At 50.1% G+C, this 13,439-nt stretch overlaps 1 protein-coding gene across 7 annotated transcripts in view; it reads right to left on the bottom strand.

The window, feature by feature from the left end:
* Nucleotides 1-323: 323 nt before the first annotated feature.
* The window catches only part of DNMT3B (DNA methyltransferase 3 beta), a 39,644-nt gene continuing 26,528 nt past the window's right edge, over nt 324-13,439 (bottom strand). For 3 of the 7 annotated variants that reach the window (XM_039237724.1, XM_039237723.1, XM_039237725.1), the window contains 12 exons: nt 13,280-13,324; nt 11,455-11,534; nt 11,035-11,147; nt 10,234-10,417; nt 9,582-9,666; nt 8,434-8,579; nt 7,660-7,750; nt 7,198-7,346; nt 6,022-6,107; nt 3,171-3,240; nt 2,312-2,430; nt 324-733 (listed from right to left, as the gene is read on the bottom strand). In XM_039237724.1, coding sequence (XP_039093655.1) covers nt 592-733; nt 2,312-2,430; nt 3,171-3,240; nt 6,022-6,107; nt 7,198-7,346; nt 7,660-7,750; nt 8,434-8,579; nt 9,582-9,666; nt 10,234-10,417; nt 11,035-11,147; nt 11,455-11,534; nt 13,280-13,324 — 1,310 coding nt within the window. In that variant the 3' untranslated portion in view covers nt 324-591. Of the gene's footprint in view, nt 734-2,311; nt 2,431-3,170; nt 3,241-6,021; nt 6,108-7,197; nt 7,347-7,659; nt 7,751-8,433; nt 8,580-9,581; nt 9,667-10,233; nt 10,418-11,034; nt 11,148-11,454; nt 11,535-13,279; nt 13,325-13,439 lie in introns of those variants that run through there. The other 4 variants (XM_039237726.1, XM_039237728.1, XM_039237727.1 and 1 more) reach the window with 3 other exon arrangements.

Here is a 13,439-nt window from a genome sequence, read left to right as displayed (position 1 = left end):
GTCCCAGCCCTTTATACTGAGGCCAGGGGAATGTGCCGGGGAAAATTCAAGAAAGACATAGACATCATTTCCTCTTCTGCTAGCCCTAGAGAGAAAAACATCCAGGGCCCTTAAAATATCGCTTAGCTACATGTCTACCACTGCACACTCCTAGAAACAAGGAGCTGCAGTTGTTTTAAAAAAATCCAACTCTTGGGATAACTGTCTTGGGTGATTTTTCAGCATTAACCTGAGTATTGGAGAGCTGTCGGCACTGTGGTTTTGGTATCTTAGCCATTGCTTCTCTGAGCAATAAACCCAGGAGGGGAAAATGAAAAGCCATCTTACTATCTACTTCAAGTTTTAAAAATTTTAGAAGACAAAATAAGCACCGTGTTTGGCCACTCCTAGCAGCCAGGTCTGAATTGTGCACGAGGGCGGCCCCTCAGGCTTTCCCTGCCAGGAGGGGGTCACGCGGCTCTGTTCCTGTGGAGGTTGGGTGGCGCGACCCCACGATGCTGAGCAGAGGAAGGGCAGAGCTGGGGCTGTACCTTCTGGGTCCTGGCTCTGCCCCACCTGCCCCAGTCTCCTGGGCTCAGGGTGCCTGGGGGGCTATTCACAGGCAAAGTAGTCCTTCAGGGGGGCGAAGAGATGTCGGATGACGGGCACACTCCAGGACCTCCCAAGCAGCTTCTGGCGGGCACCGCGGCCCATGTTGGACACATCCGTGTAGTGTACAGGAAAGCCGAAGATCCTGGCAGGAGGCACCAGAGCAGAGATAGGGAGTCAGAAGCGCCCCTGCCAGCAGGCTTAGCACCACTGGAAGATCCTCGATGGAAACAGCATGGCACTGCTCTTTCTGCTCTTTATCCCATCAGGCCAACCAGGCCTTCACTTGAGCCCTCTCTTGACCTCCAGAGGTCAGGGGCACTGGTCCTTCAGAACACAAGGGCAGGGTTCCTATATGAGAATGCCTGTTCTGTACATAGCCAAGCATTAGCGCTGGGCTCCCGGCACATAGCCGGTGCTCCGTGGACCTTTCCCATAAGAATGAATGAATAACTGGATGGATGGATGAGTGAATACATGCCAAGAAACCCAGACAGCAAACAGACAGACTTGTAGCTGCCTCAAACTACAAGATGAGAAGAGTCAGGCAATCTCCTTAATAAGAAATAAGGACACTTCCAGAAGTGGGTTATCACCTGCTCAAATAATTCACTGACTATACTGATATATCCTGCATTTTCTTTATCTCTTCAGAGCCAGTTGTTAGATCAAGGTCCAAGCTGGACATAATGGCAGATGGCAACCGAACAGACCAAGAGCTTCCTCTGTGGGATTCTACCAGGCCTGGTGAGAGGCTGCGGATACACTGGACCTCAGTCTTTCCCGAGTTTACAAACTAATTCTAAAGAGCACACCACTGGGCCAACGGCTGAGTGAATGTTAGGCTGAGTGAATGTTAAGAAACACGCCAGGGATGTAACCCCTTAGGCTCCTGTGTCGTTTGGCCAATAAAATGACAGCCATCTGCACCAGCCCCCGTTTCACAGGGCCAGCCCAACATATTAGGTTTACATTTCCAACTACAGAAGAGCCCACAAGATGAATGGGCAAGGATACCCATCAGTTTCTTTCTACAAATCAGAACTTACTTTTATACTAAGAAGACTTGTTAAGAAATCAAATTAGAAATAAAACCAGCCATAGGACTGAAATAACTGGAATAATAATACGCTACCAAATCCGGAGACACAGCCAAACGTGTAACGGGGACTAGTCATAGCCCTTCCTACATTTCCAACAACAAGGAAAAACAAAAGAAAACAAAAATTGAAACCAGAATAGGACAATTGAAATCCAAGAGCTGGCTTTTTGAATCAAAATAAACTACCAACTTAGCCAAATAAATGGAGATGGCAGACTGTGGCTAAGCAGGAATCAGCTTTAGAACCAACAATGTGGCAGAAGAAATCTTCACAGAAAGACAATTGGCAAGTCAGTTGGGTTTTCTTGAGCTGGCTACTCAGACACCCTGGAACCCAGCGTGTCGGGGCAGGTAGCTGCCAGGCGGCACAGCCACAACGGAGATGGTGCAGACTAACAACCTCGTGTTCCAGATTCCTCACCACCACCCTCCTGCCATTTCTACCAGGAAAGCCAGCACTGACTCTGCAAAGGTGTTATTTCCAGCCCCACGAACATAGGTCAGTGAGACCGTGCAAATTAAGGCAAGCACCTGGCCGTTTGTGCCGCCATCCTTAACCATGGGTTCTTCCCCTTTCTCTCTGCCTGTGGGATTTCCCTCTTCACGTGCAGCCCTGCTCACCTTTCTAGCTCAGTGCACCACAAAACATCTTCTTTGCCATTCATGACAACAGGGAAAAGTTGGTTTTTCCCCTGTCTGATCGAGTTCGACTTGGTGGTTATTGTCTGTACTTTCTTTAACTGGAGAACAAAACGACATCATGGAGTGAGCGCAGAATGAAGGGTCGGGGTCAAGTCAAGGCTCAAAGGCACCTAGGGAAGATGCGGGAGGAAAGGCAGGTGCAGCAGAAAGGGAGGCAGAGGGAGTGAGAAAAGGAGAGCTGGAAAGGCAAGAACATTGTGCTTCCCACAAACACCAAGAAGTTAACGAACATGAAGGACAAGCCTCACAGAGAACAGCAGATAAACAAAAAAGTGACCATGAATGAGATCACGTGGGGGCCATGAAAACACCGGGGTTATTGACCAAGCAGATTAAGCAAAAGTAAAAACCCACCCAGATTGTAGAGAATGGCTCACTGGGTTTTGAATGAATAAAACTTAGCGTGATGTAAACATTATATTTATGGAGGTCTTAATATAATTATCTATGACTTCACAAATTTTTTTAGGGGTCAAAGGTAGACTTACTCGTTTGTTACTAGAACAAGCTGAAATCATCTGAGTCTCTACGTCTATGGAGTACATATTCACAATTGGAAAGTCTAGTTGCCTTTTCTCATGGTGATTATTTGTTTATCAAGAACCTCTCCTACGCTGTGCCTAAAGATGGGACAGAGCAAGGACGTGGGAAAAGAAGCCCAGCACCAGGGAGTCATGTGGGGGGTGGGGGTGGCAGGAGCAAACTTAGACACCACGGTCAAGTCCTCGCTTGGAGGTCACCAAGTGTGTTTCCAGAGACCATTTTTAGAACATCTTACCTTTGCTGTCCTATTGAACTCCAAGCAGTCCTGCAGCTCGAGTTTATCATTCTTTGATGCTATCACGGGCCTGGGAACATCCAAAACCCATTACTTTCTACCAACTATAAAGGGGCCTCGGCTAGGCGCTCCCCACGGTGGGAGTGAGGGCCGAAGACTGCCAAAATGAGCTCTGGCAGTGAACTTGCTACAAATACCTGATAAAAAAAATAATGAGCCTGGCAAGAGCACCAGACTTTTCAACAAAGCCATGGAGAGACTAGCCCCTTGAAGGAGCAGCCCAATATCCCGGAGAGAACGCTCCCTGTTTCCAAATTTTAATATTAGGCAGAGCTCTCCCCCGAGAGAGCAGGAGGAGGGAAAGCACACAGAAAGAGTCAGAAAACCCCTCCAGTCCAGCCCCAACTGCTAACTGGCTGAGTCACCTTGAGCAAGTTAGGCCACCTCTCTGGGCCTCAACAGGAGCTTGGATTACGTCTTTGCATTAGGTCTACTTGTTACAACTAGCACATCAGCCCATGATTTGGTGGTTTACAGGGGGGATGCGGCCTCCAGAAGCTTTCAGGGCTAAAAGGGAGGTACAAGAGAGACAGGAGGTAGTTCACAATACTACCAATTACCCTTTTACCTTTTCCCATTAAAACCTGCAAATACAGAAAGGCAGACAGATGCCAGAGAAGGGGAAGGGCCAGAAATTGAGGAGCCAAGGGGTTAAGCAGTTCTAAAGCAGAAAACCAGAGAAAGGTCTGAACACACAGAGTTGATGAACAAACACCACAGCAACCCCTGTGTTAGGAACTTCAAGGCCAAAAGGCAATCAGACTTAAGAATGAATATGGTGCCCATAAGAGGGGCCACTGGATCACACAAAACATTCCCCTAGATTCTGTCAGAGATTTCCCTGACCTCACCTTCCAGATTTCAAATGCCTGCCTAACCTGAATCTTGAGTCTTCCCTGAACCCAAGGGAGTGAAGGCAGCTGGGGGACACAGCATAGGTGTGTTCCGACTCTACACAACCAAGGTGTTTGGACTAATGGTTGGATTTGGGTCTGTGGCCACGAGGTGATGGTTGGGTCGCCCCTCCTACAGCCCTGTAGGGCACAGCTGTAGCCACTCCGTTCTTCTCACAACTCAGGCAGGAAGCTCTGGAGACTCTGCCGCAGGCCCCTTTCATCTGATACCCTACACCCAATGCATCGGCAAATTCTGTTATTCCTACTCTCACATTACCCACAATCCAATCCTCTATGAAGTTCCACAGGACTCCTGAGCTGCCACGCCCCTCCCCCACCGAGGGCCTTACTTGCATTGTGTTGAGTATGTATGGATGGTGCCTGCTGGGGCCTCACTGGTCTCCCCATTGCTGCCCTCATACTGCTACTGTCCATCCTTCTATGAGCAAGGACCATGAATATGAGATCCAACTCTCACTTGCTTAAAACAGCTCATAGATTCCTATGTTACGACCACATAACTCGGCCCATACTTCCGAGTCCTTTGTCTTACTGCCCCGGCCACTCTGGCCTCTGGAACACTGCTCTCTGAGCTGGTCTTCCAATGCGTTAGTGAATACTGCCCCTTTTGCCCTATTCCTTCTGCCTGGAATATTTGTCCTTTGTTTAAATAGCTGTGCACCTCTACCCTTTCACTTAAGGCCCTGCTGGAAGGAAAAGCCTCCCCGCTAGTTCTTACAATGCCCCCACCTCCAGCCATGACTCCAAAATTATTGACTGTCTTCTCTACTGATCTGCCATGAGCATGTCGACTCCATGAGCCAAGACGGACATCTAACGAGTTTACAGCTAAGCTAGCAGCACCCACAGGAGGGCCTGGCACAGAGAGCTCATGTGTTGAGTGCAAGAGCCCACTTCATCCAGACATGGACATTTTCCATTTCACTGGCTGATTAGCCAAATAAAAACACAACATACCCATGGGGCGCCTGGGTGGCTCTGTCGGCTAAGTGTCCGACTTCGGCTCAGGTCATGATCCCACGGTTCGTGGGTTCAAGCCCTGCGTCGGGCTCTGTGCTGACAGCTTGCTCAGAGCCTGGAGCGTGCTTTGGATTCTGTGTTTCCCCCTCTCTCTGACCCTCCCCTGCTTACGCTCTGTCTCTCTCGCTCTCTCAGAAATAAATTTTTAAAAAAACATTAAAAAAAAAACCACAACATGCCCAACAGAAATCCTACAAGCTATTCCAGCACTTTCTCCCCTCTGTTCACACTTTGCTAAATGCCTGAAAATTATGCTTCCACTCCTTGCTTCTAAAAGAGACATATTTTTTTTAAGCTCAACTCATTTGCAAGTCTGGGATGTCACATGACCATCACATTTGGTTTCTTAATTAGCAGGTTGTTCTCCTGGAAACTGCACACAGGAGATAATGAATCCTCAGCAATGCCATTGACTTTGTGGCTTTCAACATGAAAAGATTGACCAAAAGTTCCAAGGGAGACAGGTTATCACGGCGCGGCCACCTGGCTAGTCACCACAGGCCTCATCCAGGGATCACTTCATCTAACAATTTACTTATGTTTCCTGATTGGAGAGCAACTGGGAGAAGAAGTGGGCTATCAGCAATCTGCTCTAGAGTCTGGCTCGAGGCATCCATGGGCAGCATGGGAACAAGTCAGAGAAGACGAAGGAGTCCCAGCCTCAGATTTCCAGGTAGTTGCTATACTTCCCAACAGGCATCAGCCATTAACACCAGGGATTGGTCTGAACCCCAGCTGGGGCCATTTCTAAGCAGAGTCAATGCTTTCTAGAAGGTTTGAATGATTCTCTGGATCACAAGATTTCACAGTTAGTAACGCAGCTGCTACCTGACCCAGCTTGAGCCCCTTGTTACCTGTTCATTCCAGGCAGGTTGCCCCAGAAGTAGCGGGCCCTGTGAGCAGCAGACACTTTGATGGCATCGATCATCACCGGGTTACACTGCAGAGAGAGAAGGGCAGCAGCTGGGAGCCCAGGGCACAATTCAGGTGGAAGCCAGAGTGGGGCTTGACCTGGGCAGTAACAGGGCGGCCCCCTGGCAACAGAGGAGGCATGGTTCCCCTCAGCAAGAGGAAAGACCAATTCCCATCAAGAATCTAGCTGGGGGAGCCTGGGTGACTCAGTTGGTTAAGTGTCTGACTCTTGATTTCAGCTCAGGTCTTTATCTCACAGTCTATCTCACAGTCATGGGATCAAGCCCGGCATCAGACTCTGTGATAGCATGGAGTCTGCTTGGGAGTCTTTCTCTCCCTCTCTCTCTCCATCCCTTCCTTGCTCTCTCTCTCTTTCTCTCTCTCAAGATAAATAAACTTTTGAAAAAATGTAAGAATCTAGCTGGAAGACAGAAGTACCCAGATATTAATGGTGGAGAGAGACACCAATTGGACCTTCAGTTTCTAAGATAGGATATAGCCTTAGATAAGCCACAGAATTACAGAATATGTACAGGTAGTAAAAGCAGCTCAAAATTGCAATCTGTCAAGCTAGGAGGTGGGTGCAGGAATGCAGTTTTAAGAAATTAGGGCTTCTGTCTTCTGTATGAAATGCCAGGTACATACACCATGAGGGAATGAACAAGCCAGTTCTATATAGCCTCTCCAGCTGAACAGAGGCTATAAAGTTTTAGAGAAAATGACTTAAATGTATAAAAAGCATTCACGGTAATGCTTGATGATGATGCATCATAATGAACTGCTGGCAGCCCCTCAGAGCAGCGATTCTCAGGACAGGGATGAGGAAAACGTCCCCAGAGTGAAGAACAGTTTAGTCAAATCTCCAGAGGCCTCCAAAAGCAGAGAGATGAGGATTTCATCAGACTTCAGTGGGATTCAGGGTGAGGTTAGAGATCAAGTTATCTTCCATGTACTAAAAAAGAATCAACCCACTTGACTCCATTAGTTTTTGATTTAGCCAGGTCCTCCACCTAGAACCGAAAACCATTCACCAAAGGTGAAACACCCAACCATCCTCAACGCCAGCAGGACTCACCCACCCATGCACTCTTGACACTCAGGATCCTGGGTCCCCTTACCTCCAGGAACCGAGAGATGTCCCTCTTGTCACCAACCTTCATGGCCACCACATTCTCAAACATCCAGAAGAAGGGCCGGTCATCACCCTCCTTGGGGCGTGTGTAATTCAGCAGGTGGTAGAACTCAAAGAAGAGCCGGCCGGTACCCTCTGAGCCCAGAAAAGAAGATGGCAGAGCCAGGTTCATATCCGCCACCCGTCCCCCATAGTAAGACCAGTGGGTTCCCGGGTGATCACCTGACTCTAGTGATACCCTACAGTCTTTGTACCTGCAGTCTTTTGGAATGACTAAGGACATGGGCATCAGCAGTGCAGTATTTAAACAAGAAATCTCTGGGGACAGGACTTGCTATGGACAGGGAAATAGCCAATAGGTAAGGTTGGCCAGAAACAAACACTTCTTTCTTAGGCCACTCCTCTTGGACCAGCACTCAGATGACAAAAGGTCTGCTAGGATGCTCACCATACAGGCCTTTCCTGGCTGGATTCACATTTGAGAGATCATTGCATGGGCTTCCACCAATCACCAAGTCAAAGGGGCCCCATTCTTCAATCTGTGAGAGAAAAACATTCTTAGGGGAGGGATGGAGGTGAGGATGGAGGGATACAGCCAAGGTTCCAGGCAATCTATCAAGAAAACCTACTTTTTTAAAAGTTTATCTACTTATTTTGAGAGTGAAAGGATGACAGAAAAAGTCAGAGAAAGAGAGGGGGAGAGACAGAATTCCAAGCAGACTCCCTGCTGTTGGCACAGAGCTGACTTGGGACTTGAACTCATGAACCATGAGATGATGATGTGAGCCATGATCAAGAGTCAGGTGCTAACCGACTGAGCCACTCAGGTGCCCCAAGAAAACCCATTTCTAGGCACCAGACTGGCTCAGTCAATGGAATATGCAACTGTATCTCAGGCCCATGGGTTAAAGCCCCACAAAAGTTGTGGAGCCTACCTTAAAAAAAAAAAAGGAAGGCAAGAAAGGAAAGTAAGAAAATGAAAACCCACTTTTAGACTCTTGCTTGGTCACTTAAGTCCCCAACTCCACTTATGACCCAAGAAGTAGTTTCCAATTTGTGGATCTTGGTACTAGATCTTGACATAATGCCAGGTTCTCTCTTCTACCATACCCCTGGGCATGGGGAAGGGGACCACATGGCCATAAGGACTTGTGGGGCTCAGGGCTGAAGGAGGGGGAGGGGGGGTGGGGCAGGTCTCCGCAGGGGTGCAAGCAGCCCTCACATTTCTCTTTGTGATGTTCCGGACGTCGTTCACATATTTGATGTTGCCCTCATGCTTGACAGTCCCCACCGCGATGGATTCCTCACACACTTCAGAGGCAACATACTTTTCCACTTTGATGCCCAATTCTTTGAGGACCAAGTACCCTATAGGGGGTCAGGGGACAGAAAACACATTAGGGTCGTCCTCCACGGGGCCCTCCCTCCAGTGATTCTCAGCCATCTCTAGATCTCAGACCAGACCCAGCAAGGGCACGGCTGTCCTCGAGAGAACCAGGCAGATGGCCCAGAAACCAACGCTGGCCACACCAGGTGCCCTGGTTTGCAGAGTTTCATGAAGAAAATATATGGGTAACTGGTATAGCCCACTGGCAGAACCTCGCCAAGGCCCCAGCGCCTACTACCCAGCACAGTCAAACACAGACACACAGACAGGAATCCTCACCAAAACCATGTTCAGAGAATTCTCCTAAGGCCTGGTGGCATGGCCACGACTCAGTCCTACTCTGAGTTATCTGTGTCAACACAAACAAGTCTTTATAAGGCCCAACAAAGTGGAGAAAACAAGAGCCACCAGTAATGACTGGGTTGGCAGGGGTGGGTAGGGAGTCATTAAAAGCGGTCAGTGAGTTAGGAATCTGGACACCAATGTACACACATTGAGTACAAATGAGGCGAAGTGCATAGCAGCCGATTTCTACTGCTTCCTACTCTGGTAAGAATAGATGAATCGCAGGGTGGCTGTAAAGATTAAATGAGTTAAATCAGGCTAAACTTCCAGGGCCAATATGCACATGGGCTGTGCTCATTCTATACTTGGGCAACCTGGGGATGTGGAAGAGAACCAAGACTAGAGATATTCAGAGCTGCCTAATTCACCTCCAACAAATCTATGCTTATGGAATGGAAAATCAATGACCAAGATACTTGTACATAATAAAAAATACAACACAGCTAAGATATACGTGTCATTGAAAGGCCCAAAGGAGGGCCAGGTAGATGAAATGGCGGGAGAGGTTTGAGGAGAGAAACAAGGAGCCAGGGATTTCTCAGAACAAGTGACCAACAGGTCATCCGAGGAGTGTTTCTGACCATTAATGATGGGACACCTGGAACAGGTGAGCATCCCTAGGTGAACTCCAAACTCACCTGTTGCAATTCCATCAAACAGGGATAAGACTCGAATGGGCCGCCTTCGGGCTGCGGGAATCGCAGGGTATAACTTGGGGGCTTCCTGCCAGGTTAAAGAAGGAGGTCATGGAGGTCAAGGTGCAGGGGGAAGACTCAACCTCTGGTGGAGGGGAGGGCTGACCTTCCTCTGAGAGTCAAAAGCCCTGTGCTCTGCAACTTCTAAGCTGGGATCCCCTCAGGAGCTCTGGCAGAGAATGGCCACTCTACCCTTAGACACGAACACAGATGCGACTTTGATACAGATACACACACACACAAAAACACGTTGCCCTATTAAGGAATGACCTGGAGCCTCCCTCCATGGACGGCAGAAAGGAGCCCAGTTCCACTAAGATTTAAGAGCAAGTCACAGGCTTCCCTTCCCTCTTCAGTTCCACTAAGGCTAAGGCTTGGTTAGTTCTGTAACCATTCCTTCAGCAGGCCATACAAGAGAGGCCACAAAGGAGGAGGGGAGAGAGGGCCCTGGAGAAGCCCGAGAACTGTGCACAGGATGTGGTCTGAGGCTCTCAGATGCTTGTCTGCACAATGCATCTTTTCTATGAACTCTTGCAACAGACTTCCAGAGCATGCGTGGGGTGGGTGGTGCTGGGGGAAGAAGCCCGTGGCTTACATATTCGAGCCCCATGTCGCTGGTGAAGAAGGCCTGCAGGCGCACATTCCAGTCCTTCCGGCGCCGCAGGACGCCATGACAGCGCTGTGGGAGGCACATGTAGCAGCTCCAGGGCTCCTGCAGCTTCGCGTCGGCTGCCGTGCCCGTGCCCACCAGCACCTCCAGGCACTCCACACAGAAGCACCTGCGCCAGGCGTCCGAGGGGGAGGGATGCTTCAGTCACTGGACAGCCCTCCTACGTACCCCCACCTTCCCCAGAGAGAGCACTGGACCGCCTGAAACTTCTCGGGGCCCAAGAGGCTCCTTCCCACAGGCTGGGAGGCACTGGGTCATGGGTCATGATCGGGGCAACACTAACGTCTCCCTTGGATGCCCAGGTGACCTCAGCCCACTGGTTCTGTGCACTGAAGAGCTCCCCACCAGGTCCCCAGAATTGGCTCATCTCCAGGGGGCCATGCCCACCCTCACAGACCTATGTCTTTTTTTCTTTTTAAGATTTATTTATATTTGATAAAGAGACAGAACATGAGAGGGCAGAGAGAGAAGGAGACCCCCAATTTGAAGCAGGCTGACAGCTCAGAGCCCTATGCAGGGCTTAACTCACAAGCTGTGGGATCCTGACCTGAGCCGAAGATGGATGCTTAACCGACTGAGCCACCCAGGCGCCCCCTCACAAACCTATGTTTCTAAAGCCCATCCCCAAGCCCCACTTGTATTTCCAGGACACAAGGACCACAGCCCCATGGCCTTGGATCCCTCAGGGCAGCAGAGCAAGCCCACAGCCCCCTGGCCCACACTCACCGGCAGCAGCTCGTGTTGCTGCAGAGAAGCAGCTCGCGGCCCTCACAGCACACGGTGCAGTAGGACTGATAGCCGTCGTCGTCGTACATGTAGAACAGCTCGAGGAAGCGGTCCTGGCAGCCAGAGAAAAATGCTGGTAAACTTGGAGACCAGGGACCACCAGGTCCTGCTTGTTTCCTGGCTGAGGCCCTAGGACGCAGCCACAGAACGGGGGACGGGTGGCTTGGTGCCCTGTCCAGGGACACCAGCGGGGACCTGCGTGGCACTGCAGGATGTCCCGCTGCTGCAGCACCTGACCCCAGAGCGGGGGCTGCACGAGAGGCTTCCCTACGGCAAACATGCGGGTGCTTCTTTCTGGGCAGGCACAGGGAAGTGCCGTGGGGAAGGGGCAGGGAAGCCCAGGGCGGGCATAGGACTTACCCGGCACGTCTGGCAGAGCCCACCCTCAAAGAGGGGGTGAAAGGACACCGGGTTCTTCCTCCCACAGGACAGACAGCTATCTGTAAGGAAGATAGGGACGCAGCTTTGGGGAAGTACGGTCCCAATGCCACAGCGGAAGCCTACAGTCTGGGCTCTTGAGTATGTACTCCATGCTGGCTAAACAACAAGGATTCCTCGCATTTTGTTCAACAATGCTTCAGAGTTGTCCCCATTACAGAGACGGGGAAGGTCAGAACAACAGCCCCAAGCAGGAAGTTCCGCAAGACAGCCAGACACAAGGCCCAATAGGAACGCATGAGACAGGACACGGCACAAGGGCCACTCCAGCTGTGGGATGTGCTTGTGAGGACCTGGCATGAAAATTCCTGAGACTCTATTTTTTTTTTATTATTTTTAAAAAAATTTGTTTTTACATTTATTTATTTTTGAGAGACAGAGTGAGACAGCATGAGTGAGCTCATGACCTGAGCAGAAGCCACACGCTCAACCGACTGAGCCACCCAGGGACCCCATCCCGAGATTCTTTAAAGAGGAACTTGAGGGAGGGGCTCCTGGGTAGCTCAGTAGGTTAAGCATCTTTTCATCTGGGCTTAGGTCACGTGAGATTGACCCTGCGTCGGACTCAGGCTCGGCACTGACAGGCTGCAGCCTGCTTGGGATTCTCTCTCCCTCTGATCCCCTCTCACACTTGTAAGCTTGCTCTCTCTCAAAATGAATAAGCTTTGAAAAAATGTCCATTGCTTGTTGACTGGTCATGGTAAGACTTGCCCACACCAACCCTACATGTGGCCAGAGCTGCAATTTCAGAACCTAAGCCCCTTCCCATGAGGATATCCTGCCTTCCCCTCATTTCAGCAGGTCAGGAATGATCACTGATCATGTGGGCAGAGCCATTAAAATGCCTGAGACCCAGCATCCCCGGCCAGACAGCACAGACAGGTGACAGAGTGTTGGGGGATGGGAGGATTACGGGTCCAGGTTTTGGGACTGCCAGGGACGGCTCCAAACCTGAGCTTTGCCCAGGGTACTCTGGGTCGGGAGCGGTTGTTTTCCTACCTAGCACTGAGGGAACCACTCAAAAAGTTATTTGTTGAGGCGCCTGGGTGGCTTAGTCGGTTAAGCGTCCGACTTTTGCTTAGGTCATGATCTCGCGGTTCGTGGGTTCGAGCCCCGCGTCGGGCTCTGTGCTGACTGCCAGCTCAGAGCCTGGAGCCTGTTTCAGTCTGTGACTCCCTCTCTCTCTGACCCTCCCCTGCTCACGCTGTCTCTCTCTCTCTCTCCTAGAAATAAATAAAACATTAAAAAAAAATTAAAAAAAAAGTTATTTGTTGACTAACAGACATGAGGCTGAGGAAGCAAGGAGAGTCCATCTGTCCTCATACATTCTGAATTCCATCTGATACATTCTGGGCAATTCCAGGGGCTCATTCCCAGGCAGGACAAATGCACCAGAGTTAGCATGAGAGGGGGACAGTGGTGACATGTCTGCCTTTTACCTCAAAGCCCATTCTGGTTCTCTGCCAAGAAAGGCTCAAGATGCCTCAGATCATGGTTTCAGGGCTGGAGTTCCTGGGGCCAAAGTGCTCCTACCCTTCCCTTCCTGCACACTCACAGGGGCAGAATCACTCTCCGTGAAGATCAGACAATTCATTGTATTAAATGTAGCAACTGAGATGTCCACACCCCAACCTGAGGTCAAGGCACAGAGCTCTAGGTTAAACTCCCACATGGCAGGTAAACAGGGTAGTCGAGAGCACTGCCCAGGGCGAGAAGGGAAGACTAGCTACAAAGGAGAGTACATTACCTTCCAGGCTACCCTTGTTGTTGCTAACATCCAAAGCCATTTGTTCTGTTGAGAAAAGAGAAGGTGTGACATGGCGTCAGAGGCCTCTCACTCATCAGCTAAGCCACATTCGCTTCCTGAACTGCCCTTCCCACTGCTGCTCCCTCACCACAGCAATTGA

The sequence above is a fragment of the Hyaena hyaena genome, unplaced genomic scaffold (genome assembly GCF_003009895.1).
Source record: "Hyaena hyaena isolate Hyena2069 unplaced genomic scaffold, ASM300989v1 scaffold_131, whole genome shotgun sequence".
Lineage (NCBI taxonomy): Eukaryota > Metazoa > Chordata > Mammalia > Carnivora > Hyaenidae > Hyaena > Hyaena hyaena.
Note: the sequence above shows the minus strand (reverse complement) of the source record. Positions and strands in the feature narration are given on the sequence as shown.